Consider the following 27,685-nt stretch of genomic DNA (forward strand, 5'->3'; position numbering starts at 1 on the left):
TCACTGATGCACAAGATACCTACCCTGTTGTGGGAAGGGGAATTTGTAATGGTGTCTCATTTAAAGGATTCATAAGAGCCGAGGCATGGTGCTTCACTCTTTAATCCTAGCACTTGGGAGGCAGAGACCAGAGGATCACCGGGAGTTTGAGGCCAGCTTGGCCTACCCAATGAGTTCCAGTCTATTCAAGGCTACATAATGAGACCCTGTCTGGAAAAAAAACCCTAAAGTAAATAAAAGGGCTGGTATCTTAGCTATAGCTAAGAAATGGCTACACCCCATGCTATTTCAAAGAATATTTATCACTATTAGAGATCACCAACCAGCTAGCAATGAATCTTCCTACATTTTACCTGCTTGGTCTTATATGCCATTCTAGGCACACCATATAACCCCCTCTGTGAAGCAAAGATCAAATACAAACTGTGGTACTCAAAGATCCCATGGCCTATGCTTTTGCTTTGTTTGGTGCCCTTGCCAGTTTGGGCTGCCATCCCTCCTTCCTTGAAATGTACATTCACAGGACAATGGAAGCAAAGTTTTATTCCTCTTGGCTGGGAAAGAGAACTAGGGAATAGTTGTACATAGGACTTCCACCTCCCAGAACCAAAGAAGACATGCTCTGCCACCAAATGGCTCCCTCTGCCCAAGTGAAAGCCCAGAGACAGGTGAACACAGCGCAGGGCAAGGGCGAATGCAGTGAATAGTGGCCAGAGTGATCCAGGGAAGGGGTAGGGAGGTCGAGGGCTCAGGAAAGGAAAATGGGGCTTCTTGGGAATAGTACAGGTGTGGGGATGCTCATTGCCATGGGAGCTTCTGGCTGGCACAGGTGCCAGCTTAAGTGGCAGGCTCAGGGCACCATAATGCGGTATGGGCTGCCTGGGATATGCTCATCACCCCACTTGACCACCAGTGTGTACTCCCCTTTGTCCTTGAGCAGGTAGGAGACACTATAGAGGCGGCTGCCCATGTGTTTCACCAGGATCTCTTCACAGGGTGTCCTTGGGCCATGCACCCCCACCAGCAGCATGTTGTTACCTAAGGTAGAAATAGGTCTTAGTGGCCTTAGATCCTTTCTTTGGATATAATTCTTCTGAGCCCTTCTCACTATTTCACATTCTGTCCCTTGCCTGACTATTAACACTCACAAGCAAGCATCTAATAACCCTGCCTTGCCACTCAGGCCACCAGAGGATAAATTCTAGCTCCTCCAAGACATTAGTGTTTTGCCTACATGTATATCTGTGTAAGAAGATAGAGGAGAAAGGAGAAGCCATCATGAGCTGGAGTCAAGGACCCTGAGGGCTGCCCAATTGGAGTTAAAGAGCAGCCCAGATGAAACATAGGAAGTAATAACTTCGAGTTATTATCCCTAGGAAAGTAGATTCTAACAACATAGAGATTGGTATCTGCCAAGGTCTTCTGTTGTTTAAGGCTTACTGTAAATATAAAGGTCATGTATATTTTTATCTGGGAACTAAATGATCTAAGGTGGGGTAGAAACCCTGGGTAAGACAGTAGGGATTAACTAATTTCTATAACAGAACCCATGGAACTGGAATTACAGACAGTTGTGAGCTGCCATGTGGGTACTGTGTTTTGAACCCCAAGTCCTCTGGAAAGAGAGGCCAGTGCTCTTAACTGCTGAGCCACCTCTTCAGCAGCCCCACTCCATGACATTTTCTTGAGGGGTAAAAAGGAAGATACAAAGGCCCAAGTAGAAGTTAGCTCCAAAAGCAATGACCATACACCTAAAGGCAGTTCCTGCACTTCCTACATGCTGACCATCCTGTTATTTCTGGCTTTGTACTTCCAGAAACTAAAAACAGGGCTACTCACCTGCTTTGCTGCAATCTACTGTGAAGCTGCTCTTCTGGCCTATATAAGCCTTGCTTAGCCCCAGGCCTTTGGCTACTACCTTGCTGACATCAGCAGGACCTGGGCCTAAGGTTGCATGCTGAGGAACAGTGGCAACTTTAGTCAGAGAGTCCACAAATACAGATGATGTTTCATGGAGGCTGTGGTTGCTAACAAGACGGGGACCTATAGAACAAAATGGGTGAAACTAAGAAGCTGCTGAAGTATCAACTCATTGGGTGGCCACCAACAGCTTAGCCTAAAGCTCACCTGTGACCTTGGCTTTGAAGGGGCTTCCCCCAATGTGATAGGGGCCACCATACTTGATGGAGATGAGGTAGCTGCCAGGTGCCATTGGGGTATAGGTGACACGATAGCCCTCAGGGCACTCCTGGCAATCCATCTTCACCTTGGAGGGGCCATCAATGGTAACCGAAAGGGCACCAGCTCCTGCATTGCTTGTGTTCACAATAAACTCGGCTGGGCTCCCTGGGAAAATGGAAGGTCAGGCAGAATCTATCTTACTGGCTTCCCTGCATTTAGCTACCCAGAATAGCCTTGATACTTCTACATGCTTCCTGGTACTAGGGCTGTACATCCACACTCGGAGCTGTACCCACAAACCTACCTGTGATACCACCTTCCAGGCCTGCTCCATAGGCGGACACTAAGCCTGGGTCCCCTCCATGCCCAGGCTCCCCAACTCGGATCTTGAAGGGACTTCCAGGGATGTGAGTACCATTGAACTTGACATCAATCAAGTAGATGCCATTCTCTCGTGGGATGAAACGCACAGCATATTTATCTGAAATGCAGGACATGGTAAGGGACTTGGGGTAGTTTTTTGTATGCGACTAGCAAATACTATCCAAAAGAAACAGCTTTGGTTAACATCTCCTTCATTTCTCTTGCCACTAGCAGGATATCTAGTTCATGGACATCCCTCTGCTTCCAGAATTGTGCTGGGTATTCGTCCCAATAACATACATCCTGAGAACTAAGGCTATCAATACCTAAGAAGTCTACTTGTAAGTCTTGAACTAACAAGCAAAATGCCCACCTTGCTGTCTCCTTAGATAGTATACTGTTAATACCATGCTGTCACAGGGCAGTGGTGGCACACACCTTTAATCCCAGTACTTGGGAGGCAGAGGCAGGTAGATTTCTGAGTTCAAGGCCAGCCTGGTCAACAGAGTGAATTCCAGGACAGCCAGGGCTAGCTACACAGAGAAACCCTGTCTCAGAAAACCAAAAAATAAAAAAAAAAAATAAAAAATAAAAAACCATGCTGCCTACAGATGAGCAGGCTTAGAGATACAGAAGAATCTGCTTCAGGTTCTTCAGAAAGGAAAAACTAGTGAAACTAGTTTCAATAGAGTTTCCATTTCTCTGGCCCCAGGGATAGACTATCTCTCTGTCTCTGTCTGTTTTCATGTCTTTCTCATGTGTGACACTGCTGTAAGGTGTTCTTCGTAGTGGCCATGATGGAAAGCCATTATCTTCATGGGTGCTTATCAATCTCGGAAGGGTTTCTTAGCTGAGGAACCCAGTTTTGAATCATTACTTTCCTAATTCTAGTCAGCTGGGTCAAATGGTTGGATGAGTAGGCAGGAGTAGAGCCTCACCTTGGTCAATCTCTGTGACATAGCACTCCTCCAGAGCTCCTGAGGGGCTGTGCACCTTGGCATCAATTGCCCCCTTGGCTCCATTCAGGCTGACTGCAAAAGATGCTGGCTGGTTGACCTTTAACCCTGACTCCTGGAAGCACAGCATATGTGGTTAGACAGGATGTATAGAGCCAGGGCAAATGGGAGAGCAGGAGACCCACAGAGTCACTTACCCATCTGGTGTCCAACATGGTTTAAAGAGGGAGAGCCATTGATCTGTGAGGGCAGCAAGCCACAGGCATACCCCCCAACCTATTCCCTAAATGTGTTCTCTGCAATCACACACCAAGTAGCAGAAAGGTAAGGTGGCCCCACCCTGTAAGTAGCACTCATCTCTAAAAGGCTGTCCCTCTTTAAACCTCAGCCCTGGTGCTCAATGGGCACAGGCTTCTGTTCAAAGCCTTTAGACCTGAGACACGAGAAAAACTCCACGCGGTGGGCAGGGTACTTTCTGCCAACCTCAAGCGTGGGCTGTACCCGGCCAGAGCAGAAGCCTACCATCCAGAATTATTTCTGGGTAGGCCACTCAGCTCCGGGCCAAGGCCTGCTTGACATGGTGACCCTGGTCTGGCCGGGCCCAGGAGCTCCAGATGGGCAGTTTCTCTCAGTGCCTCACCTGAAGACTAGAAACAGTAAGGCGGCGGGCGTCACCAGACGGAGAAGCCACAGGCACCACGAAGGGGCTATCAGGTATGTGCTCCTCGTTGAACTTGACTGAGACCTCATAGTCACCTGGACAGGAAAAGAACATAAGGCTATGCTGGAGGTGCCACATATTTCCAAAGGCTAGTCTAGGAAAGGCCTCTTGCCTCCCACAGTCAGCTCGGGTGTCCCTGGAACCTCAAGATGGAGAATAAGACCCAAGTGGAGACTATGTAACACCTGGGTTCAACATACCCACACTCAGGTCCTACCTCTCCCTACCCCAGCCATTTCTGTTTCCAATACCTGGCTCCTGAACTACGTAGGCCACACCACAGGAGCCATCCTTTCGGTCCTCGAAAGAGATCTCAGCCTTACTGGGGCCTTCAACGGCAATGGCTAGGCCTCCAGCGCCAGCTTCCCTAGTCCAAATGCCGAACTCCGCTGTGGGAAAGCAGTGTGTGCTCATGGAGCAGAGGACTGGTTCCCAGCCTCAGCCAAGTCTAAGCAAAGCCAAGATCAACATGCATGCTGGCTACTTCCTATAAACACCCATCCAAGCCCACCCAGGATAGCAAGAATTAGACAAGTACACCTACCTGGCACTCCAGCTTCAGCCCTCTCTAGGCCAGGGCCTCCAGCACGGACTTTGTGAGCACCCCCTTCCCCCAGAGGCCCCACAGTAAATTGGAAGGGGCTCCCAGGCACATGCTGGCCCTTGTACTTGACACTGACTGTATGCATTCCCATCTCAGCAGGCACAAATCTGATGCAGTAAGTATGGTTCTCTCCTTCTACGATCTCTGCCTCATGGGTCTTGCCTGATGGGCTGGTCACCTGGGCTGTCATATCTTGGATGCTAATTTCTACAAGTAGAAGATGGCTTGGTGAGCAGGGGCCCGTCTCTCTCCTTATGCTTAGGATTGCCCCAAGAACCCTCTTGATCTTTTCCCTACCAGGAATCTTCAGGCTGAGGTCACAGTGACTGCCAACATTGGCCACAGAAGGGGCACGTCGCCTGCGTGTGATACTCTCTTTTACCCGGCCCTCACCTGTCACCTTTACAGAAAAGGGACTGCCTGTAGGAAAAAAAGTACAGTCCATACTATGCACGAGTTACAGGTGGGCAATGGGTTATGTCTAGGAATGCTGCCAAACCATAGGTAAGTGGTATGTATGGCTGCCACACTCACCAGGCACATGCTGCTCAGCAAATTTGATGTTTATAATGTAGTTTCCAGGCTCTGTGGGACAGTAGGTGACCCTGCATGTGCCATCCTCCAGATCCTCTGTGTTGATGTCTACTTTGCTAGGGCCCTCAATGGACAAACTAAGCCCACCATAGCCTGGGAGATAGATAGCAGCTATAAGCCAGAATGCCAAGGAAAGCTGTATTGCCCCCAAGTGGCAGGCCACCACTGCCTACCTGCATCTCTGGTGTCAATAATAAACTCTGCAGGCTCAAAGGTATGACCTTCATGGAGGCCTTGACCAGAGACCCTCACACGGCTGGCATCACCTATCTCCGACTGGCTGATCACTACTGGGATGGGACTGCTTGCCACATGCTGGCCATTCTTCTTCACATGTACCAGGTGCTCCCCTGTCTCCTTGGGCACGAAGGAAATCCCTAGGCACAGGATAGGGCTATAAACAAGATGTGGGCCCACAGTCTTTTTCCTTTCTCTCTTTGTTTGAAGACAGGGTGTTACAGGCTAAAATGACTAACTCATTACGTATCAAATGATTGGTTCCCCTGATTCTCCTACCTCCACCTCCCAAGTAGTGGGATTACAGGCAATCACCACACCTGGCTCTCTCTCCTTCACCGAAACCCTTGTTTCCTCTTAACCTCTTACCCACGTGGCCATTGCGCAAACGTTTCAGCAAACAGGGTTCCTCTCGACCTGAAGGTGGCACCACAGTGGCTGTGAGTAGGCTGAGGTCTGTTTCTGAGATATTGATGGGGATATCAGCAGCAGAACCCACCTTTAGGTGGGACAAACGCATGGAATCGTCACCTGGTAAGGGTGCAAGCCATCAGCCACTATAGATACAGCCCAAAGAGACTGTGCCCCCATGCTACCTGTTCCTGTCATTACTCCCAATGCTCCCTACCTGTTACTCTGGCAGTAAAAGGGCTGCCTGGGATGTGCTGATCATTGTACTTGACTAGGATGCTATAGTCACCAGGCAGCACAGGCAGGTAGGAGACACTGCATGTTCCATCCTGGTTGTCAGTGCAGCTAATTTCTGCTTTAGATGGACCTTCAATGGCCAGAGACAAGCCCCCTGAAAAATATCACAGATAAGAGTGAGAACTGTGCCCAGGGACACATTGCTGAACCTTTGTGGGTGAGTTGACGTGATAACTCAGCAGAGGCATGAAGGTAAGCTAGAAAATTCCATTCAGGATCATCTCCCACATATAGCTCTCAGCCAAAGGAGGACAACGTGGGCAGGTCAAACCTAGAGCTTCTCCTTACCCTCTCCTGCATCCTTGGTGTTGACAGTGAAGGTGGCAGGTTTGTTGACCACTCCATGGGTAAGGCCAGGACCATAGGCAGTGATGTGGCCACAGTTGACATAATCAACATAGAACTGCAGAGGGCTTCCTGAGGCCAGAATAGAAGCCATATGTAATACTAGCCTCATTCATGTGCTGGTTCAGTCATTTTGGTTTTGGTTTTGAAACAGGGTCTTTATGTTTTTCTGGCTGGCTTTGAACTCACTATGAAGCTAAGGATGACCTTGAACCTCTCTGATCCTCCTGCCTCGAGGGCTATGATTACAGGCATGTGCCATGGTACCTACTTTATTAAGAACCTGATATATGCTAGGCCAGCAGTCTACTAACTGACCTATAACCCACCCCAGCCTGTTTTTCCTGAGATGATAGCAGCATGGACCTAGGATGAAATGAACAGGAGGCAATACACCCACCTGGGATATGCATATTGTCATAGCGAATGTCCATTTCATGCAGGCCAGCTTCACTGGGTGAGTAACGCACAGTAACAGTGCCATCTTTGTTGTCAGTAATGGAAGGCTGGGCCACCTTGCCTGAGGGCATTCGAACTTCCCCTACAAAGCAGTGGTTTCAATGTCAGGACAGGAGAGTAGAACACCCTGGCATCACTGGTTTCCAAGTTCCTTCCTAGCCCTCACTCACCAGTGATCTCACCCTTCTTGATAGTGAAGGGGATGACAAGATCAAAGGGCCTCAGGCTGGTCACATCCAGCCCATTAACACCCACCATGGGCCTCTCTGGAATCTGCAATAGAGACAGAAGAATCAGGTGAGGGGCTGAGAAGATGTGGGGTTTCTCAGGGCCACATGAGACATCCAGATGTCTCTATGGGTTAGACAAATTGAATAATAGACCAAGCTAGGCCTTACCCAGGTTTGCTGGCTACCCTGAGGATAGGTATACTGTGGAGCCAGCTGCTGAGACCTTAATGGGGTCTGCACTGTTGGTTGGTCCCCAGCCAAAGCCTGTGGAACAAAGTGAGAGGGTTGGAGACTGTTGTCACAAAAGGACCTGGAAGGAAAGGCTAGGACTTTCCCAGATCTCCCTGCACACCCATCCTTGGCCCCTTCTCACAGTAACTTGGAAGGGGCTGTTGGGCACATGCTCTCCACCGAAGCGCACACAGATGACATATTTGCCCGGTTGGGGGGCTGTGTAGAAGATGTCAAAGGTGCCATCCTCATTCTCCACCACGTCCACATCTACCTCTGAACCATCAGGTGTGCACACAGTGCAAGTCACTTTGCCTTTGCCTGCTGCTTTTGTGTCCACAGTAATCACTGTCTCCTCCCCAATTTGGATGGTGGGGCCAATGCCAGCACCTGGGAAAGCAGAGTGAATCCCCAGAGGGGAGCCAGCAGGTGAGCCTAACATTTTGACTACCCCCATCAGCCTGCCACCCATCCAGACCTCTTATTGCTACAACCAAGCACAGCCAGCCCCAACCTTTAGCCCAACCCATTCCCCAAGCTACGATGGTGAGTGGTTTCTCAGAAGGCAGGAAGGATTCTCCTGACCACCTCAAGCCCCTTTATGAGAGAAGACCAACAGGTGATACCCAGGTACCTGGGAAGAAAAGTAAGGGACCATCCAATCCCAGCACAAGCATTTACTGCTACCTCCTCTGCCAACTCAGCCTCAGCTGGTATCATGGCCTATGCTAACTAATACCAGCACTCTGGCCAGGCCCATGGCTACCTGCATCCGTGGCCTGGCCCTGGGCCCCAGTACTATGTGTGGATGAAATGAGGCAGAGTCCTGCTGCAGTGTGGGGAATGTGAAACTTTTCTCCCTACCCAACCCTGAGGCCTGAAGGTGAAACTGGAGTTTCCTGACAACTGAGAACGCTTGCTCAACCAGAGGCTTGCAATAAGAGGCAGCCCAGCACAGCCTGGCACAGGCAAGAGCAAGCAGCAGGGAGGCAGAAGGGTTAGCACCTATGTAGTGCATCACAGCAGGCTTGGCAAAGCAGTGGCAGCACCCAAGAAACAGGAGGCCCAAGCCACCACTGCAGCATTGCAAGGGTAGAGCATCTGAGCAACCTCTAGGACCCCATAGTGCCCGAGGAAAGAGAAAGGACAGTGACATTATGATCTGGGGCTCAGTTGTGGAGGCTTGGGAGCTGTGGATTGTAAGGCCTGGCAGCAAGAGCACCCCTGCAGCCCAGCCTCCCACAAGGAAAGCAGCTAGGAACAACAAACCTATATGAGGACCAAGTTTAAGGGGCCCCCTTGCCAGTCTGTCACCAAGCCCCCCCCTTTTGACTTTGGTCTCACTCTAGCTACATGAGACTCAGATAGCAACTTCAGCTATAACCCTAGTTGTCTGCTGCCCATGCTACCATGAGCTTCCTGTATGTCTGCCCTGTATCATCTAGACAATGATTTGGGCCTTCTGAAAGCTACTTGATTTCTCATTTCTGTACCCACGCTCCAGATGATCAGCAAGTCTTGACCTAAAAGTATACCTGTTAATTGGGCTACTGCTTAATGTCCCAGTGGCCACTGACTATGCCCAAGACAACCTTCTGGCTTACCCAAAGATGATCTAAATTCCCTGGCTGGGCTCCCTGTCTCCATTCCACATATAATAACCAAGAAAATTGAGGCCACTCCAAGTCCCTGGCCTAATTCTGTCCTCCCCTATACACACATACATGCCATCTCCAACCCAATAAACTATTCTATAAAACAATCTAGCCTCTACCACAAAAACCTAGCTATCTTGGCCATCTACCCAATTTCCTGCCTGATAAGCCTTCAGAAGTCTGTAAGTAGTTGTAGCCTCATATCAGTATCCCTAGGATGTCTTTGTCTTGGTGCAGACAAACCTGCCTGATAGGGACTGTCTAACGTCATTGCTGGGGGAATGGGAAGAAAGAAGGAAAAAAGAAGATTGGTCTCAGAATGCACTTTGGAGCTCTGAGGCTGGGCTAGGCCCTGCCATGCTGGCCACCCAAGCAGTTGACACTGGCACTACTGTACCACCACCCAACCCCACCCACTCATGCACCTCCCCCAGCCCAGGACACAGAGGCCCCTGGGAGGCAGGGATGGAAGTCTGTGGATCTGACAAGGGCTAGACTCCCAGTGGGTGGAGGAAACCACCTTGTCCCCTGAGCCCATGCAGGAGTCCTTGTGAGAAGGAAGCACCTGCTGCCCATCCCCAGGTGCTTCCCTGGGGTGCCAAGATCCCCAGACTCCAAAGTCCCCAGTGAGGTGCCTCCTAGGATATACTTCACCCCAAAGCTCTCAGCTGCAACCCAAGTTCTCAGATGGGGAAATGGAGGCCCAGAGAGGGGAGAACCAGAGCACTCATGCTTAGCTCCAGAAACCTCCCTGGGCCCTGACCCTCCAGCCCATGGCCTTGTCTTCACGGCCTCCCCAACTCTGTCCTTGCCTAGAGCTGCAGCTGGAACTGTCCTGGGAATGAATTAGCAACGAAGAGGAAAGGAAACTGCCTCTCTGGGCAGTAGGGGCATTGGGAGTGGCCCCAGCAAGCAGCTTACCTAGCCCGTGACCTCCGATTGACACTGAGGTGAGAGGGCAGAGAGCAAGGAGAAAGGTCAGGTGAGTCACTCAAGGGGGCGGCCCCCACTCCCACACGCCGCCCCAAGCAGCGAGCCCTTGCACACAGGCACACCCAAGCCCCGTGCCAAGCGATACCATGGCCGATGGTGGGTTTGCTCACCTGTGACTGTGCACTTGCTGGCATCCCCAGTGGGCACAGCCCGGACACGGTATGGGGAAAAGGGAATCTCATCACCACCATACTTGATAAGGATTGTGTACCGGCCTGTCACATCTGGCACATAAGCCACCGTGTATGTGCCATCATGATTATCTTGAATGTGTGTCTTCTTGGGTTTGCCTTCAGGGTCCTGTGTGGCAAAGCACAGGCAAGGAGGTTGGTACAAGTCCAGCAAGACCTGGACTATCTCAGGCCTTCCACAGAAACACCAAGTTCTGGTATATCAGGGATATAGCTTCTGGGGCCCTCAATCCCCCATGACCTCAGTGGTTGCTTGTCTGTGGCAGAGACCAGAACAGAAGCCTCCCAAACATCCAGAATTCTCTGACATGATAAGAGATATGACCAGAGAACAGTTTGGTGCCCAGGTTTAGCTCTGGGCCTATCCTAGGGGCACTAGGAACTTACATGAAAGATCTCAGTATTGCAATATTATACCTGTCCTGTGAGAATATTGCATGAAGGGAGTCTTCTGAAGCACTGCAGGTTTCGGTACCATGCTTAATAGCAATGAATGTGTGTTTGGGGAAGCTTGTTTCTTTCAACTTGAAGAAAATTGCTACACATCTTAATGTTATATTAACAGACCAGAAGCAGATTCCCTGTCCTTAGTGTACAGCTCCAAGCACACTAATTAGCAAAACTGAGCTGCCTGCCTATCTGTAGCCCTACATTCCAAAACTGCCCAGACCTGGTTCCTTGCCTCTCCTCCCTACAGACCAGGAAGCCAGGAAACTCACCGTAATCTGAACAGCCAACAGACCCTCCCCAGCATCCTTGGCATCAATAGTGAACTCCACAGGCAGGCTAGCAGGCACACCAGTGGTATTGAGTCCAGGTCCACTGGCCTTCACCTTACTGGCATCATGTGTGGGCAGCACTTTGACCTTGAAGGGGCTGTGAGATTAAGGTGTTATAACCCATCAGAAAAGCTTAAGTACTTAGCCTGCCCCCCCCCACCAAGCAAGTGAACTCTGCTTCTTACCTCCGTGGCACTTCTTCTTCACCATACATCACAGAAATGCTATAGGACCCTTCTCGGCTGGGCACATAGTTGACAGTCTGAGTACCATCAGCATTGTCCACTACATCCACTGGCTCCACCAGGCCTAGCCCCAGTCCCAAGGACAGAGTTGGGTTGGCTTAGGTTGGCTCTTTGTACCCACTCCCAACTCCATCTCCCTAAAGGACTAGGGCTGGGCCCAGAGACTAGACCTTATGTTTTTAACTACCCAATTCTAGGAATTCCTTAGGCCCTCTTGCCATATCTATTCAGTGGCTAAGTCCTGTCCATTATACCTTCTCTAGGGTTCTGCCTGGTGTTGTCGTTACCTGAAACCCTTCTACTATCTGTGCTAACCCACATGCTACTGGGACTAAAAAAATTATGCCTTCATTACTCCCTGTTACCAGTATGTGAAATCTCACCTTTGGGCCCCTGCACTTTGACCTGCAGTGGGGCAACTCCAGCTTTGCTTGTGTCCACCTGAAAGGACTGAGGGAGGTTGGCACGGACCATGCCTGGGCTTAGGCCAGGTCCAGAACACTTGACTTTAGATGCATCTGTCACATCATGTACAGGGACCTTGAAGGGACTACCTGGGGGTTGATACAGAAGGAAGATAGCTATGTAAGACACTGTGAATAAAGTAGAGAGTCCTAGTTCTATCCTTGTCATCATCTTCTCACCTGGCACTTGGTGACCACCATAAGTGACATTAAGGCTATAGGTTCCAGCTTCATAGGGGATGTATTCTACCGAGCAGCTGCCATCTTTATTATCCATACAAGACATCTTGGCTTCTGAGGGACCCTCAACAGCCAAGCCCAGGCCACCTGTGCCAGCTCCCCTGGTCCAAACAAACAGTCTGTCATTGCTTGGGGTTCCCAAGCTCATTGCCCACCCATGCATCTTCAGTGGCTTACTCACCTAGTCTCTACTGTGAACTTGTTGGGTTTGTTGGTGGTACCACTTTGGATGCCTGGTCCATGAACACGCACCCGGGAGGGGTCACAGCCCTCTGTTACAGGCACCTGGAAAGGGCTGCTGGGCACAGGGCTACCATCATAAGTCACATCCACAGAGTGTACTCCTGGAGGGCAAGTCAGGTCAGAAATAATTAGACTTCTCCACTTACTCCCTACCCTACCTAAGGTATCCCCAGCACATTCATACCTTCCTCATATGGAGTGTATTCCACTTTGTATGTGCCATCACCACAGTCTTGCACATAGGTATCTGTCAGATTGCCTGAGGGGTTGGCCACACGAGCCTTGACATGTGGCCCTCCAGTCTGTGTAAGAGCCCGAGCATCCACACTGAACTCAGTAGTTGCCTCTCGGAAGACACCTGGAAAAAGCCATAGTGAGGAGGCTGTGGCTATAGGACTCTTTGCACCCTGTAAACTGCTAGCCAACCCCCCTACAGCAGGCCTCCTTACCTTGACCTTCAATCCCAGGACCATAGCACTGTACACCCGAGGTATCTACAGCAGGCTCCACCTGTAGCTTGCTGGGGAAGTTGGGCACAGGCTGGCCGCCATATTTGATGGTAACAGTGTAAGCCCCAGGACAGAGGGGAATATAGGTAATGGTGTGTGTGCCATCACCATGGTCCTGAATGTATACTTCAGCTGGCAGTCCTGCCTCAGAGCATATCTCAATCGTCAACTCGGCACTGCCAGCACTTGAGCAGTCCACTTGGAACTGCCCTACCTCACCAGCAGTAGCCCGCTCCAGCCCAGGGCCTGAGCACTTCACCTTGGATGCATCAAAACAAGGAACCACATGGGCCTTGAATGGGGATCCAGGAATGTGGGTGTCAGCAAAAAGGATGTTGATGTTGTAGTCCCCAGGCTCAGTAGGCACATAAGACACAGAGCATGTACCATCCCCGTTGTCCAGGCACTCAAGCTGTGCTTCACAGGGGCCTTCCACTGTCAGGCCCAGGCCACCAGTGCCAGCGCCCTTTGTATCAATGGTGAAGCGGGCAGGTGAGCCTGCACTGCCCCCCTGTAGCCCTGGTCCAAACGCCTTCACCTGAGGGAAGGAGGAAATCAGAAGCATCTATCAGCCCAACCTTTCATCTGTCTCCTTTTGTCCTAGGTTTCTTCCTTACCCAGAGACATGAAAGGAATAGGCTGCCTAATAGATTACCTACTCATCAATCATAAAGATAGTAATGACAAAGGTTCAGGAAAAATCTGAAGATAAGGGTCCCTAAGAAAGGAAAATGGGCCAGTAATGATGGTACATGACTTTAATCCCAGCACTCAGGAAGTAGAAACAAGCAAATATATCTCTGTAAATTCAAGGCCTACCAGGTCTATAAGTGAGTTCCAAGATAGCCAGGGCTGGAAGGATGGAAGGAAGGAAGGAAGGAAGGAAGGAAGGAAGGAAGGAAGGAAGGAAGGAAGGAAGGAAGGATCCTCACCTTATAGCCTCAAAAGAAAGAGAGAAGAGAAGAGAAGAGAAGAGAAGAGAAGAGAAGAGAAGAGAAGAGAAGAGAAGAGAAAAGATGAGTCCTTTCCTTATAGCCTCCCAAACCTAATTACCTTGCTGGGTTTGGTGGGGGCCACAGCTTCTAATGGAAAGGGACTGCCAGGTACAGGCACACCATCATAGGTCACTTCCACCTCGTAGGGCCCCTCTTCACGGGGCACAAAACGTACCACGCTGCTGTCAGCTCCCAGGCCTGGCTCTACCTTGCAGGGTACCACTGCACCTGAGGGACTCACAATCTTGGATGCTACTTTGCCTTGACCACCTGCACCCTTTGACTTTACTGTGAACTCTTGATCTTTGCCAACATCCACTTCTGTTTCAATGATGAAAGCAGAAGAAGAAAAAAAACATCATTTATGCAGATCTAGGCAAGACTAAGCTGGATGAGGTAGACTGGTCCTCAATGGCAATGGCAATTATACTTACTGTCACCAAGGCCAGACACCTTGATCTTGCTGAGATCCAGGCTTGGAGATACTCCCACTGAAAATGGACTCTTGAGGATGTGATCTCCTCCATAAGTGACACTGACACCTACTGGGCCCTGAAATGGGTACAGAAGGACAGGGGTCACTAATCAGTACTCCAGTATCTTCGGCCTACAGCTGTCCAGCTTGAATACATATGTGAATATTTGCTTCTCAGACCTCTTCCCACATAAAAAAATTAGAAACCCATTGCAGAAGCCTACCTAGCATACCATATAAGGAAGAATATGACTGCAGTAGATAGAGATAGCTACCTGCTGCACAGGAATGTACTTGACTGTGTAGGTATTATCATGGTGGTCAATGATATCCACATCCCGCACTGCATCTCCCTTAGCCAGGCCTGAAAACTGGACATCCAGCTTGCCTTTTCCAGCAGTTTTAGCATTAACTGTGAAATGGGTAGGTTTGCCAAGCTCAACACCTGAGGAGATATAACAACAAAATAGAGGCACCTTACTCAGAGTTCCAAATCCTTGGTTCCACTCAACCTTCTATAGTACACTAGTCCTTACCAGTGCGATTTAGACCAGGACCCTCAGCCTTCACCTTGCTGGCATCATGAGAAGGCTCCACTTTGACTCTGATGGGGCTGGTGGGTGTAGCCTGTAAGTATAGGGAAAAAAACAGCTGAGGATAGAAGGACTCCAACACTTGGCAGTCTAGGAACTAGGAGCAGTAACACCTACCTGGTCAGCAAAAAGGACCATGATGGTATAGCTGCCAGCCCCACAGGGTGTGTATTTCACAGTGAAGGTGTCATTGTCATTGCGGATGATATCAAAGTCAATATCAGCCTCAGTGGGGCCCACTACTCCAGGGGCACACTTGATACCAATGCTGACATCTCCTGTCATTGAGAAGTGGGGTAAGAAAAGGCTGGGACTTTGTGGAGACAGTCTGCACACCTGTCATCCCATTCAAGGCTAGGCCTTACCCTGACCAGCCTCAGTACAATCCACAGTAAAGTAGGTAGGTTCATGGGCCTTGAGCCCAGTCTTGGCCACTCCTGGACCATACACCTTGACTTTGTTTGGGTGGCTGCCAGCTCCCACATTCACCTGTAGGATATAGGGAAAAGTGAAAAGACATGACAAGCCTGAGGCAGAGGAGGTGAGAGGCTCCCTCAGCTACTGCTGGTAGATAGGCCAAATATTTGCTGCTACCTTGGAAAAACTGGCAGTTCCTCAAACAGGTAAAAGTGAGCACATGATACTGTAATTCTGCTTCTAGAAAACTGAACATCTAGGTCCACACAAACACCCAAATGTTACTACCAACTATTCACATAGCCCAAAAGTAACACCTAACATATCCACAAAATAGATATAATATTTTCCATTCACACAATAAGATGGAAAAAGTATTCAGCCATTAAAAAGGTATGAAGCACTGACATGCTACAATGTTGAAAAAACCTTCTCATGATACTCTGTGGGAAAAAAAACAAACAAAAAGTCATACAATGAGCATTGATAGTGCACACCTTTAATCCCAGAACTCAGGAGACAGAGGCAGGTGAATCTGTGAGTTCAAGGCCAGCCTGGTCTACAGACAGAGAGTTCCAGGACATCTTGGTCTACATGGTGAGATCCTTTCTCAAAAAAAAAAAAGCACAAGAAAAAACACACTAAAAAAGGTCACACTGTGTGTGTAATACACACACACACACACACACACACACATACACACACACTACATCTATATGAAAGGCCCAGAAAAGGCAAATCCATAAACCAGTGGTTGCCAGGGGCTAGAGAAAGGGAAATGGGAAGGATAGGAGTTTCTTTGGAGATGATGAAAATTCCTAGACTGTAGTGATGGCTGCCAACTATTCTGTGAATATACTAAACGTCAAGTCCACTGTAAATGGGAAAAGTGTATTGATATGCAAGCTTAATCTTGTTAAAACTAATATATGAACAAAGGAGCACTGGGATGTCTTACCCGGAAAGGACTGTTGGGGATGCTGACACCTCCCCAAGAAACCATGGCTGTGTGCTTCACTGGCTTTCTGGGCACATAAGAACAGCTGTAAGTACCATTGCCATTGTCCTTGACTGTCGCCTCCACAGAGTAGCCCTCATTGTCCTGTAAGGCAGGCAAAAGCAAGCATCCTGCTAGTCAGCACCCAGTCCTAGGAGCCTATCAGTGCTGTTCTCAACATGAGTAGGCATCCCACCTGAACTTGAACTCGTAGAGGGGCCTTCCCAGCATGTTTGGCATCAACTGTGAACTCTGCTGGCTTGTTGACGGCCACACCAGTCTTCTCCAATCCGGGCCCACGTGCCTTCACCTAGTAAGAAAGAAGACCAAGGTAAGGCTATCAAATTCAGGCAGGAGTAAGTAACACAGAGTAGTAAAGGCATGGTGTTAGGAATACCAGCCAGAGTCTGGGCTCATGACCTCTGCCTTGCTGACAAGATGAGATAATTAATGCCCACCACCATAAGCCTTCCCAAGCAAAAGCAGAAGGCCAGGCTCAGGTCAGTGTTGTGAGCACTTTACCCGGTCTGGATGAAAATCCTGGGGTGCCTCACGGATGTCAGCCATGAAAGGACTAAGACGGATATCCTCACTGTTACACAGCACATGAACAGCATATTCGCCAGCCTCCTGGGGCCAATAGCGCACATCACAGGAGCCATCACCCTTGTCGTCACATTCAATCTTTGCCTGTGATGGTCCTTCCACAGAGAAACCTGACAACAGCCATCAGTTCTGTTGATGCTCTGGAGCCTTCAGATAGGCTTCCCTTGCCACCCTCTAGTCCAGGTACCCACTACCCACTCTGAAGTCTCCAACTTACCCAAAGTGCCCACATCATCACCAATGGCCTCTACTACGAAGTCTGCTGACTTGCCAACAATGCCGCCTTCCAGGCCAGGACCCCATGCCCGAACCTTCTGATTGCCACACTCAGTGCCTACCTTCACCTCGAACGGACTGCAGGCAAGAGCACCATACAGGTAAACACCAAGAGCCACTGCCCTATGCCCAACAGCCATGGGCCAAGCAGGAAGATGCTACTGGCCTCTCACCAGATAGAAAGATGGTAGGGCTCAGAACATGGTGAGTAGTGGAGGGAGCTTACCTGCGGCCAATGTTCTGGCCACCCCATGTGATGGTGACAGTGTATGTGCCAGGGATTGTGGGGTAATATTCAAAGCCATACACACCATCCCCCAAGTCCTTCTGCTTTACACGCTCCTCACCCTCTGCAAAAACAAGGAAGAACTTAGGCCTACCTGTCCAATCATGACCTGAGGTCTATCACCCACTACCCCACCAGATAAACTTACTGGGACCCTTTACAGTGACCTTTAGCTCCCCACTGCCAGCGCCCTTTGTGTACACCTTGAAGTCAGCTGTTTCCTTCACTCGTACACCCTTAGGCTGGAGGCCTCTACCAACAGCCCGGCAGGCAGCTGGATTACAGGCTGTGGGCAAATAAATAAGTCAGCTGAGTTTTGTGGTGAACTGAGGCTGGGCATCCCCTTCCTTGCTACCCATAGAACCAGGCCGTTAGGATGGAGGGTTCCTCCGAGTTTAGGGCAACAGGCTGGTGAAGCACATGCAAGAAAGACCTTAAATGGGCCTAGAACCTGTACCCAAAGCAAGGACATGACAGGCTTTCTTCCACCTGCTTGACACTAGTCCCAATCCCTCCACCCAGCCCTCCCTACCAAGAGGAAGATGGATCCAAGTACCGTTGACCCTGCAGGTAGAGCAGAGAGCAGCAGGTTTCTAGACAACTGGAACGAGCTCTTCCGAAGATAAAAGCATGGAGAAAAGAGACGAAGAGGGGCAAAGAGAGGAAAAGCAAAAGGGCCCCAATATGGGAAAGATAGTGCTTGCCCAAACAGTGGAAGCTCAGAAACTGGGGGTCCCAAACATGGGTTTCAGTGGGACAGCCCCAGTTGCCCTACTCCTCCCTAGAGCCCCAGACTACAGTACCACAGTAGAAGAACATCCATGGGCAAGCCTACCTTGGCCAACAGTGACAGTGTAGGGGCTACGAGGGATGGGAACACCGGCGAAGGTGACATGTACTGTATGGACACCCTCCATGGTGGGCTGATAGCTACAGCGATAGGTGCTGTCACCCCTGGCCTCCAGCTGAGGTTCCACTGTGCCTTTCTGTCCTGAAGGGTCCTGGATGACAACTTCCACCTCACCCATGCCAGCACCTGTCCCAAGGCACAGACTCAGCTCTGAGACTCCAGCACAGCTCTCCCCCATGGCTGGCTGGGCCTTGGCTGCCTCCCCTCACCTGCAGTGAAGATCTCAAAGTAGGTAGTCTTGTTGGCAATATTGCCACTGGGCTCCAGACCAGGGCCCTGGGCAGTCACTTTGCTGGCATCACCCTGTGACTTGTCCACATACACCTCAAAGGGGCTCTTGGCAATATGTTGGCCAGCAAAGAGCACAGTCACCTGTTCCCAGGAAGGGCAGGCTGTGAGAGTGAGATAAGGGGCCCTTCACCAACTACCCATGGCCACCAGCTTCCTTCTCAACCAAGGACTCACCTTATGAGTCCCCGTCACTTCAGGGACATACCAGACAGAGAAAGTACGGTTCTTGTCATTATTGGCAGTCACTTTTGCCTGTAATGAGAAGAGTATTAAGAGCAGCTCTTCTAAAAGAGGACACAGCAGAATCCTGCCCTGCCAATGAATAATCCTACCTCTTCCTGGTGTCCTGCTGGGTCCTCCACATATACCAGCACCTCTCCCTGTCCAGCACTTCGGGTCTCCACAGTGAATTCTGCTCTCTTCTTCACCATATTGCCTGTAGGCTCAATGCCTGTCAGAAAATGAGGAAGCCATGGACCAACTGGTAGAGGTACCCCTCACCTCTATACCCTGGTTCCCAGACACTAAAGGTATACAGACACAGCATTAGAGACCCTACCCCTCTGCAGGCTCAGTGCCCCTCCCCCAGCTAAGCACAATCCAATCAGGCAGATTTGTTCAAAGTAAACCCAGCATTTGAGCCTGGCCTCAGAACCCTGCTATGTGGGCTGTTGCCACCAGGACAGGCCCATGCCTGTTTCTATGAAACAGTCTGGTTTGCTGCACTTGTTTCCCAACCCCTTGCTCCTGCATAATCCTGACTGCTTCATGTCCAATTATAGAATAGCAGTACTCAGGGCCCTCCTTCAATCAGGAAGCTTCCTACAAGCCAGTATGACTTAAGGAACTTACTAGTATCCCCTTGCCAAGGCACCATTTTTATAAGCATTTTTTTATTAGATATTTTCTTTATTTACATTTCAGATAGTATCCCCTTTCACCGTTACCTCTCCAAAAACCCCCTATCCTACCCTCCCTCCCCCTGCTTACCAGCACTCCCTCCCACTTCCCTGTCCTGGCATTCCCCTACACTGGGGCATTGAGCCTTCACAGAACCAATGGCCTCTCCTCTTATTGATGTCCAACAAGGCCATCCTCTGAAACATATGTAACTGGAAAAAGGCACCATTTCTAACCAGGTTTTGATCCATTCATCTTTCTCAAGAGTGACTATTTCATTGCCCACCAGTCATGACCCAAGACCTCTTAGGACCCAAGCTGAAAGAGAATACTGTCCCATGGGCCAGATATAAGTACTCAGCCCATTAGAATGCCACTGACCAAGCCCCCTCACCTGGCCCATAGGCTCGGGCTTTCTTTGGGTTCAGTTTGGGCCGAAGAGGAGCCCCTGGCTTCAGCTTGGCCTTGGGAAATTGAGACAGGTAGGTCATAACAGAATGCTCATCTACATTGGGGTCCACAATTTCCTCTGGGGTAATCACCTGTTATAGACAGAAGACAAGAGCCATTGGGTCTCTCTTCACTTTAACCAAACACCCCTTAGCTACAGGGAGCAGTCAGAGAGCATACCTGAGGAATGCCTAGCCAGTCATCAGCCTGCTGCATGGCTTCCCGTGCATTGTTCACAGGCTTACTAGCATCCCAGGAGTCCCAGTCAGGACAAAGACCTAAAACACAGAAAAAATGTTGTGAGTCTGGGGCTATAGAACCACCTTCTAGGTTGACCAGACAGCCTTAGCCCAAGATCTTTCATTTATGTGCTCCTCACCTGGGGCACAGCTATCAACAAGAGCACCCAGGGCACGGCCACTCTGCCAGTCTCGACTGAAGTTGGTAATGGGAAGCTGTGGCAGCTTGTTCTGAATCCAGCCTAGAAGCCTCTGCTTGGGTGTTTGCTTCTTGGCCTCCTCATCCTCTTCCTCATCCCACATGGGCATCGAGATGGAGTAGTGCAGGATCAGGGTCCAGATGAGGCCTAATATCAGCTTCAGATTTCCATCCACGATGGCCTTGCTGTCTGTGGGAAAAGGGGTGGCAGCACTGCAGTTAGGGATTTCCCTCATAAATACCAGTAAGGAGGGACCTAGGTCTGTGGCACAGCAAATCAATTAGGTGACAAGAGTTCCCTCCCAACCAGGGGTAGAAAGTGAATCAAGCACCCTCTGCCCAGGGCCTCTAAATGGTGTAAGAAAATATTTAGTGATAAAGGAGAGTTTGGGGGGAAGACACCCATAGACACATGATGATAATACAATGCAATAAGAGGGACCCTGCCAAAAACCTCAAAGCCTAGAAGGAGGGTGGAAGAGCAAGTGAGATGAATGCTTTGCAGCTGCTGAGATCAAGACCTCCCCTAATCTCTTGGGATCTATGGGAACTGGGAGAAGTGGCTCAGCCCAAACTAGCCAAGAAACAGGGCCCCTAACCCCAAGCTGGGCTGGAACCAAAGAAGAGGAAGGCTAGGTTGGCAAAGAGTAGTTAGGAAATAGAACTGCTACTCCAGAGTGGGGGATAAGGCAGAGGAAGTGGGGGTATTGGCAAGGATCCTTGTGTAAAAAGGGTGCAAGCTCCACCCTTTGCTACTTCCTTGTCCCATCCCCCAAAACTAGTAAACAGGAGGTGGCACAAAAGAGGCCTGGCTTGGGGAAGGGGGCCACAAGTCAAGGGAACTATCTTTAGTTCTGACTCATTGAGGCTTTTAGGGAACTTCTGGGGTGACAGCCTCCATTGCCCAGCTGAAAGAGGAAGAGTAGGTTGAGGCTGGGTTAGCCTGCCTTTGGTGCCAAGGACCACTTGGAAATCCCTGTTGCAGAGGCCTTGGGTGGTGTCCTCAAGTCCTGCTGTTTCAGCATAACCTGCTTAGATGCTACTTACCACCCAGCCTACTTGCCACCTAACGGGCTAGGTCTCAGGCAGCCACCAGGCTTACCACAAAGGAAGTGGTTAGGGCGGGCACCCTAAACACCCATCACTATGGCAACTCCCCTGAGCCCCACCCAAAGCCACTTCTTTAACCTCCTTAATGGTGAATAGCATTTTCTAAGGCTCATCTTTGGAAACCCTACAGGACTTCCCTGTAATCAGAGAATGTTTATCTAGTGAGTCAATGGAGGAGGGTCGTGAAAACTTGGAGGATACCACTGAGAAAGCAGGTAACAATCCAGTCTAATGGGACAGCACCTAGAGAACTACTACCTGAGCTTTTCAAAGCAGAGTGATCTTTTCCAACACAAACAGGTCCTGGCCCCTCGAGGGTGCTTTTCATTGTCCCAAAATACAGTGAGGATGGGGAAGGAAGTTCAAAGAAGACCAAGAACACAAGGATAGTACCCTACTGAATCCATAGGTCCATCACAAGAAACCCCAAAGAGACCATAGGTCCTGTAGCCTCCAAGGGGAAGAACAAAGACAGACCCAGCATCCCAGTAAGGTACATCTGGTCCCTCCCCTGATCTGATTAGGTGGGCTATGCCAGCTTTGTACCCCTCCCAAGAGGAGAGGACCAGGACCAGGACCTAGGGTTGGGAAGCAGCCTGGTTAGATGGCCCCACCCCATCCCACCCCTTATCCCCAGCCCCTGGGCCAGCCAGCCCCCTCCCTCCCCTAATCACTGCTGCTTTCCAACATTTTTTTGCCTTATATGGCAAAGCTCTGGGAACTAGGCCTGCTCCAGCCAGCTCACAAGAAGGAGGGGAAAAAGAAGGAGGGAGGAGACCCCCCTAAAGAGCTGGGGTGTGGCCTGCCTCCCCACATCCGGTTGCCCCCTCCAAGACTCAGAAATGACTCAGCTGACTAGACTGAGGCTGGGACTAGGGGTGAGTTTTCATACATCCACTGGCACGTCTTTATGGGCATTCCACAAAAAAAAAAAAAAAAAAAGAACTCAGCACTTTAAATCTGCTCTCTGAGGGGCCCAAAGAACCTTAGTCCCTCACTGGTTTAACTAGCATGTACCATTCCAAAGTCATAAGAGTAGAAAACCCTTTCTATTATGAATAAAAGGTACATTCTTCTACTCTCCCTGTTCCACATTCCCAAGTTACTAATTCTAGTGCCTGACCATGAGCAACCCCTACTTAGAGAAAGGATGGGATTCTGCAAGAGACAATACCAATGCCAACCTCTCCAGTTCAAAGACTTGGGCACTGGGCTAACAGTAAACCCTGTGCACAATGGAGCACCTTTCAACCAATCTCTGCATTCTAGATGTACAAAACCAAGGTTTACAATGAAACAAGAATTTGATTCATGATAGACAGCAAAGCTGGCAACCAAGCATACGCTACAGCCAAGTGCCCAAGTGCCTTCAGTCAACCACACTCAATACACCTGGAGTACAGTTTTGCCAGCAGTACATCTCTTTGCCCACCTCCAAGTTCGGCAAAAAAAAAAAGATGTAAAGTGGGGATTTTAACTATCTCTAATAGAGAAGCATTATCCAGGGCAAGAAGTTGAAGGAGTCCTACATAAATAGGAGAACAAGCTGCAACCTTCACTTTAGAACTGCAGAGGCAGCCAAAGGCTAGAAGGGTACTTTTAAAATTGTTGTAGGTGGAAAGCATAGATATCCCAAGGATGGGGTGCGGCTCTCAGGAGCAGAAGCCTAGTCTGTGCCTGTCCCATCTCGGGTGCAGCATTGGGGGTGCGGCCTACAGAGGATGTGAGCTCAGCCTGGGAGCAGGCCAGCAAGGCGCAGCGGGCGGGGTCGCATAGCGGTTCGCATGCTCGCCAGGCTAGCCTGCGCGCCTTTGTTCTTGAGGACCTCGAAGAACAAGGCGGCTGAGGGGCCTAGTGATACTTGGTTGTGTGCAGCAGCTAGGGAAGAGAACTGGGAGGGAGTTTCTAGAAGGGAAGAGAGGAAGAATTTGTGGTGACCACGCCCGCACCCCTGCAGAGCCCTAGTGTGGCCCGAGCCCTCACCTATAGACACGAGCTTGATGCTCTCACGGTCCAGGAATTCAAGCGCCACTGACACATTTTCGAGCTGCATCTGGCGGAAAGTGGGTCGTTGGTTGTGCTTGCGGTGCATCTTCTTCTGGCTGAGTACCTCAAGCAAGGCGATGAGCCGCAACCCATCACTCAGGTCCGTCTGCAGATTGGCGATGCGCTTGCTCACGCACTTAAGGTGCTCATTGCACCAGCGGGTAAATGTGTTCTGCTGAATCTTCTTCCATGGTGCATCTTCTGCTAGGTCTTTTTCGGTAGCCGGCATCTCAGCGTCCCGAGTATCAATACCGCCTCCGGGAGACGCGCCCGCCGCACTCTGGCCACAGCGGGAGTGAGAGCTACTCATTTTGAGGCGCGAGGAACGGAGGGGCGGTACAGCAGCCTCACAGATGGGACGGCCCTTTAATTAAAGCAGTAGGCACCTCCGCACAAGAAAGACGAGGCACAGAACAGAGGTTGTGCTGTGGAAAGAGCGAGCCCTTTAAATGCTGGCAGAGGGCGGAGCCAGAAGCAAGGTTTCCTTGGGGCGGAGCCTCTGGGTGGGACTTCTGGGCCGCACCCGCCCCACCTCGCCCCTCCCGTTGGAATGCCCCCACAATCCCTCCCCCATCCTCCTGCCCCCCCCCTGCTGCCTTCTTGCTCCTCCAAAAGCAACTCAGCTCCGCTGCTTTAGAAAGGGTCTTTGAGCCCCAAAGAGCACAAAAAGGTCTGGCAACATCCGCTACAGTACTACAGGAAACGGACCCCAGATCTAGAAAAGCTTGAGCAATTCTGTCACAGAATTGCTCAGCTCCAGTCGGCACACCCTTACAAGGGACTTTCTTTCCCCAAGGTCCCTGCAGAAAGCGGAGCAAATAAGGTCCCTGTATCACTTGGACTCCACCCGGATTCTCCTCTAACTTCATTCTCTACTCTTCCCTAGCTTAGGGTTCTCAGCCACAGAGTGGTCCACAGCAGCGCGAAGAAGAGTCCAATCTTGAGCGAACCCTTCCAGAGCGCCTGACGCTTCTGCGAGCTCTTTGTGTGCACAAGTGCTGTCAGACAGGACTCTCATCACCTAACATAGCCACCCACAGACCCCTGGCACTCCCTACCCAATCTCCGTTGCTCTTCCCAGTCTCCATGGCCCCGGCCTGCACACCTGCACAGAGTACCAACACCATTCCCACCATCGTCTTCTCTGCCGCCTAGTTCCTTCCATCTGGGAAGAAATGGGGCCAGCACTGGGCCAAGTAGCCACCAGCACTATAGGATCAAGCAGCTTTCCAAAGGTCCAGGGCATGCCAATGGGCACAATAGAGGGCGCCTGCCCACCGTCTGATGCATGTAGATCGGTATACCTTGTATCTGCCTAACTCACTGTTCCATCCACCTTGGGCCCTGAGAAGTTCTGGGGGGGAGAGGTCTTCTCTGACTGAACCCCAAGCCTTGCTGTGGCCCTAGAGATGTGGAAGGGCTCAGGGATAGAGTACCAGATTACTGAAGGAAGGAGAATCACCAGAAATCAAGGCTTGCTAAGGAGCCTGGGTGTGTTCCCTGAGTAGTGTGAAGCTACTTGCCAAAAGTTAATTTTATGATAGATATTTCTGGAGATAGTGATGAGGATGCTGCACTGAGGCAGAAAGGAACAAAGATACAGAAAAAGAAAACTGTAGGAGATACTCCCAACCATTCTCTTTAGTTAAGGGGATTCATCTTACCTATGTCTTTCCCGTGGTAGACTCCTTCTGTTTACTTTCTCTGTGCTTCAAACTTCACCAGAATGTTAAATTGTTTTTCCAGAAAGATAGGCCTCTGTCCCTACTTCTCAATTCTAAGACCAGTGGCTACCGTGGCTGGAGAGATGGCTCTGTGGTTAAGAGTGCAGGCTGCTCTTCCAGGGGACCCAGGTTCAATTCCTAGCACCCATGTGGCAGCTTACAACTGTCTGTAACTCTAGCTCCAGGGACTATGACACCTTCACACAAACATGAATGCAGGCAAAATTATAAAATTAAATAAATAAAAAAAGACCAGTGGCTGAAGGAGGCCTTGGGTTGGCCAACATGTCATGCCCAAATATGGTTGACTCTCCCATGGCCTGGAGTGTCTTCATTGCCTGCCTGTGGTAGGGCTATCACATGGTCACCGCCTTTCAGTATGGTCATCTTGAGATTATCTATAATATCCCAGTCAAATATTTTCAGTACCGAACCCCCCCCCATCCCACCTCCAGTCACCTGCAATAAAGAAGGTAGAAAGAAAATAAAAAAATTCTGTTTTCATAAATATCTGCACCAAGTGAGCCAAAGGTTGAGTTGGGGGACAGGATGGCAGAACTGAGAAGGGGTAATCCAAATGGAAACTTCCAGCTATGTTATTCAAGACACGATTAGGGAAATATTTTTGGTCCCCCTGACCTACTGGAGAGCAAATCCCCATGTATGGAATTGTATCAAGAAATAATTTTCCACTCTGTGCTATTTGGCTGGATCACCTGAGTTCATTAATTTACAGAGAGAAAGGAAAACTGAATCATAGTAACAGAACACAGGAACTTGCATTTCCTGGCTTCCAGCATTATGATTTGGCTATTTAGGGGGAAGGAGAGAATTGGGTGGGAGTGGGGGAACATCATATCCTTAGAGTGGACAAGTGCTACCACCAGATGTCGCTTCATCCCAAAGACCCACATGGGGCAGCCCCAGGAAGTCGAAATCCAGCTCTTTCATATTTTCCCTTATTTGGAGTAGATTCTTGGATGGTAGACACACCCCGCCCACCTCCCCACCCCACTCCTCTCAGACCCCAGACCAGGCCCTCCCACAGGGAACTATAGGCCCGAGCCCACCTGGGAGCCTGAAGAGCTATTTCTAGACCTGTGTAGCCAGGGGGCGCCATGAGGGAAGGAAAAAGAAAATCCCCAAAGTGAGACCAGTACCCTTAAGGCAAATCCAGGTGTGGCAGAAGAGAACAGTGATTTCCTGAGCTCACACCTTGGCCAGACCGGAGCTGCAAATGACTGCGGGTGGATTTCACACACTTTTTCTGGCCCCAGTCTGGCTTTGGTATCTAGGAACGTTCATGCTTATGTTCTGCCCAGCAATAACCATCATACTCAGAACCAACCTGAGACAGGACCCAAAATCTAGACTGAAAATCTAGCTGGCTATGCCCCTGCCATAGTCCTGGAATCAGCTCCCCATGTCTAAGCCAGCAGGACTCTTGTATCCACCCTTGTTTCATCTCTCTTGTGTCCACGCTTGACACTGGCTAAAAAAAAAAAAAAAAAAAAAAAGTCCTTCCAAGTTGTCACTCACCCTTATCCTAATCAGGGTACTAGTCTCAAAAGACCTTTCCCAGATAGGTACACAATGACCAGTTTATGGGCACCCATGCTTCCCCCCACCCCCCGGCCTTGGGCTCGAGCTCCCAGATTCTTGGATATAGACACAAAAAGTTTGTGGTAAACTATGCAAGGCTATCTGGACACCAAGGCGATGCCTGGGAACTGAATCCACACCCAACCTGCACCTGGCCTTGGCCTTTCTACTTTCCAGACCACTTCCCAGCTCAGGAGCCGCGCATCCAGTGCATCCACTATCTGACAACTATCCGGCGTAGAGCTGACCACAGAGCCCTCACCTGTTGTCCCTGCAACCGCGGGGTGGCGCCCAGTTCTTCACGGCCACGCTGGAAGCCTCAGAGCTCCACTGGCGTCCTCTGCGCGCCGCGCGCCTCCACGCAATGAGCCGCTGCTGCCCGCCTTCTTGTTAGCTGCATCCCCGCCCCACGCCCGCCCCGCGCCCGGCCCGGCAAGAAAGCCTTAATTGGTAAAAATCGCCCGGGAGCTGGGGGCAGGGGGTGGGGTGCGGGGCTCCACACAAGCTCAAGTGCCCCGCTAACTGGCGACGCTGCCCCCCAGAATGAGCTCAGCATTCTGTGAAGGCTGCCAGGCTTCAAGGGAGTAGGGCTCACCTCCAGAGCAGGGTCTGCAATCCCAA

The 27,685-nt window shown here is 50.3% G+C and overlaps 1 protein-coding gene across 2 annotated transcripts; it reads right to left on the bottom strand.

Annotated features, from left to right (window-relative positions):
- Positions 1–525: 525 nt before the first annotated feature.
- Flna (filamin A) lies at positions 526–27,438 on the bottom strand. 2 transcript variants are annotated; one of them, XM_052170067.1, is made up of 48 exons: positions 27,327–27,438; positions 23,676–24,163; positions 20,524–20,772; positions 20,325–20,422; positions 20,089–20,236; positions 19,127–19,245; positions 18,969–19,046; positions 18,713–18,875; positions 18,429–18,629; positions 17,742–17,879; positions 17,534–17,657; positions 17,249–17,385; positions 16,948–17,141; positions 16,622–16,735; positions 16,387–16,530; positions 15,377–15,500; positions 15,129–15,289; positions 14,955–15,045; positions 14,694–14,863; positions 14,378–14,495; positions 14,002–14,264; positions 12,889–13,486; positions 12,624–12,797; positions 12,378–12,540; positions 12,137–12,297; positions 11,876–12,046; positions 11,433–11,556; positions 11,188–11,344; positions 10,388–10,577; positions 10,206–10,229; positions 7,772–8,019; positions 7,567–7,662; positions 7,339–7,441; positions 7,110–7,250; positions 6,653–6,781; positions 6,285–6,458; positions 6,026–6,187; positions 5,593–5,796; positions 5,360–5,512; positions 5,123–5,245; positions 4,766–5,032; positions 4,473–4,610; positions 4,141–4,256; positions 3,483–3,615; positions 2,486–2,662; positions 2,128–2,346; positions 1,840–2,043; positions 526–1,038 (listed from the first exon to the last, which is right to left on the bottom strand). In XM_052170067.1, the coding sequence occupies exons 2-48, from the start codon at positions 24,046–24,048 to the stop codon at positions 851–853; spliced, it is 7,944 nt and encodes a 2,647-aa protein (XP_052026027.1). In that variant the 5' UTR covers positions 24,049–24,163; positions 27,327–27,438; the 3' UTR covers positions 526–850. The 2 variants fall into 2 exon arrangements, with proteins under 2 accessions (XP_052026027.1, XP_052026028.1); XM_052170068.1 differs by lacking the exon at positions 10,206–10,229.
- Positions 27,439–27,685: the final 247 nt, after the last annotated feature.

The sequence above is a fragment of the Apodemus sylvaticus genome, chromosome X (genome assembly GCF_947179515.1).
Source record: "Apodemus sylvaticus chromosome X, mApoSyl1.1, whole genome shotgun sequence".
In the NCBI taxonomy this organism is placed as follows: Eukaryota; Metazoa; Chordata; class Mammalia; order Rodentia; family Muridae; genus Apodemus; species Apodemus sylvaticus.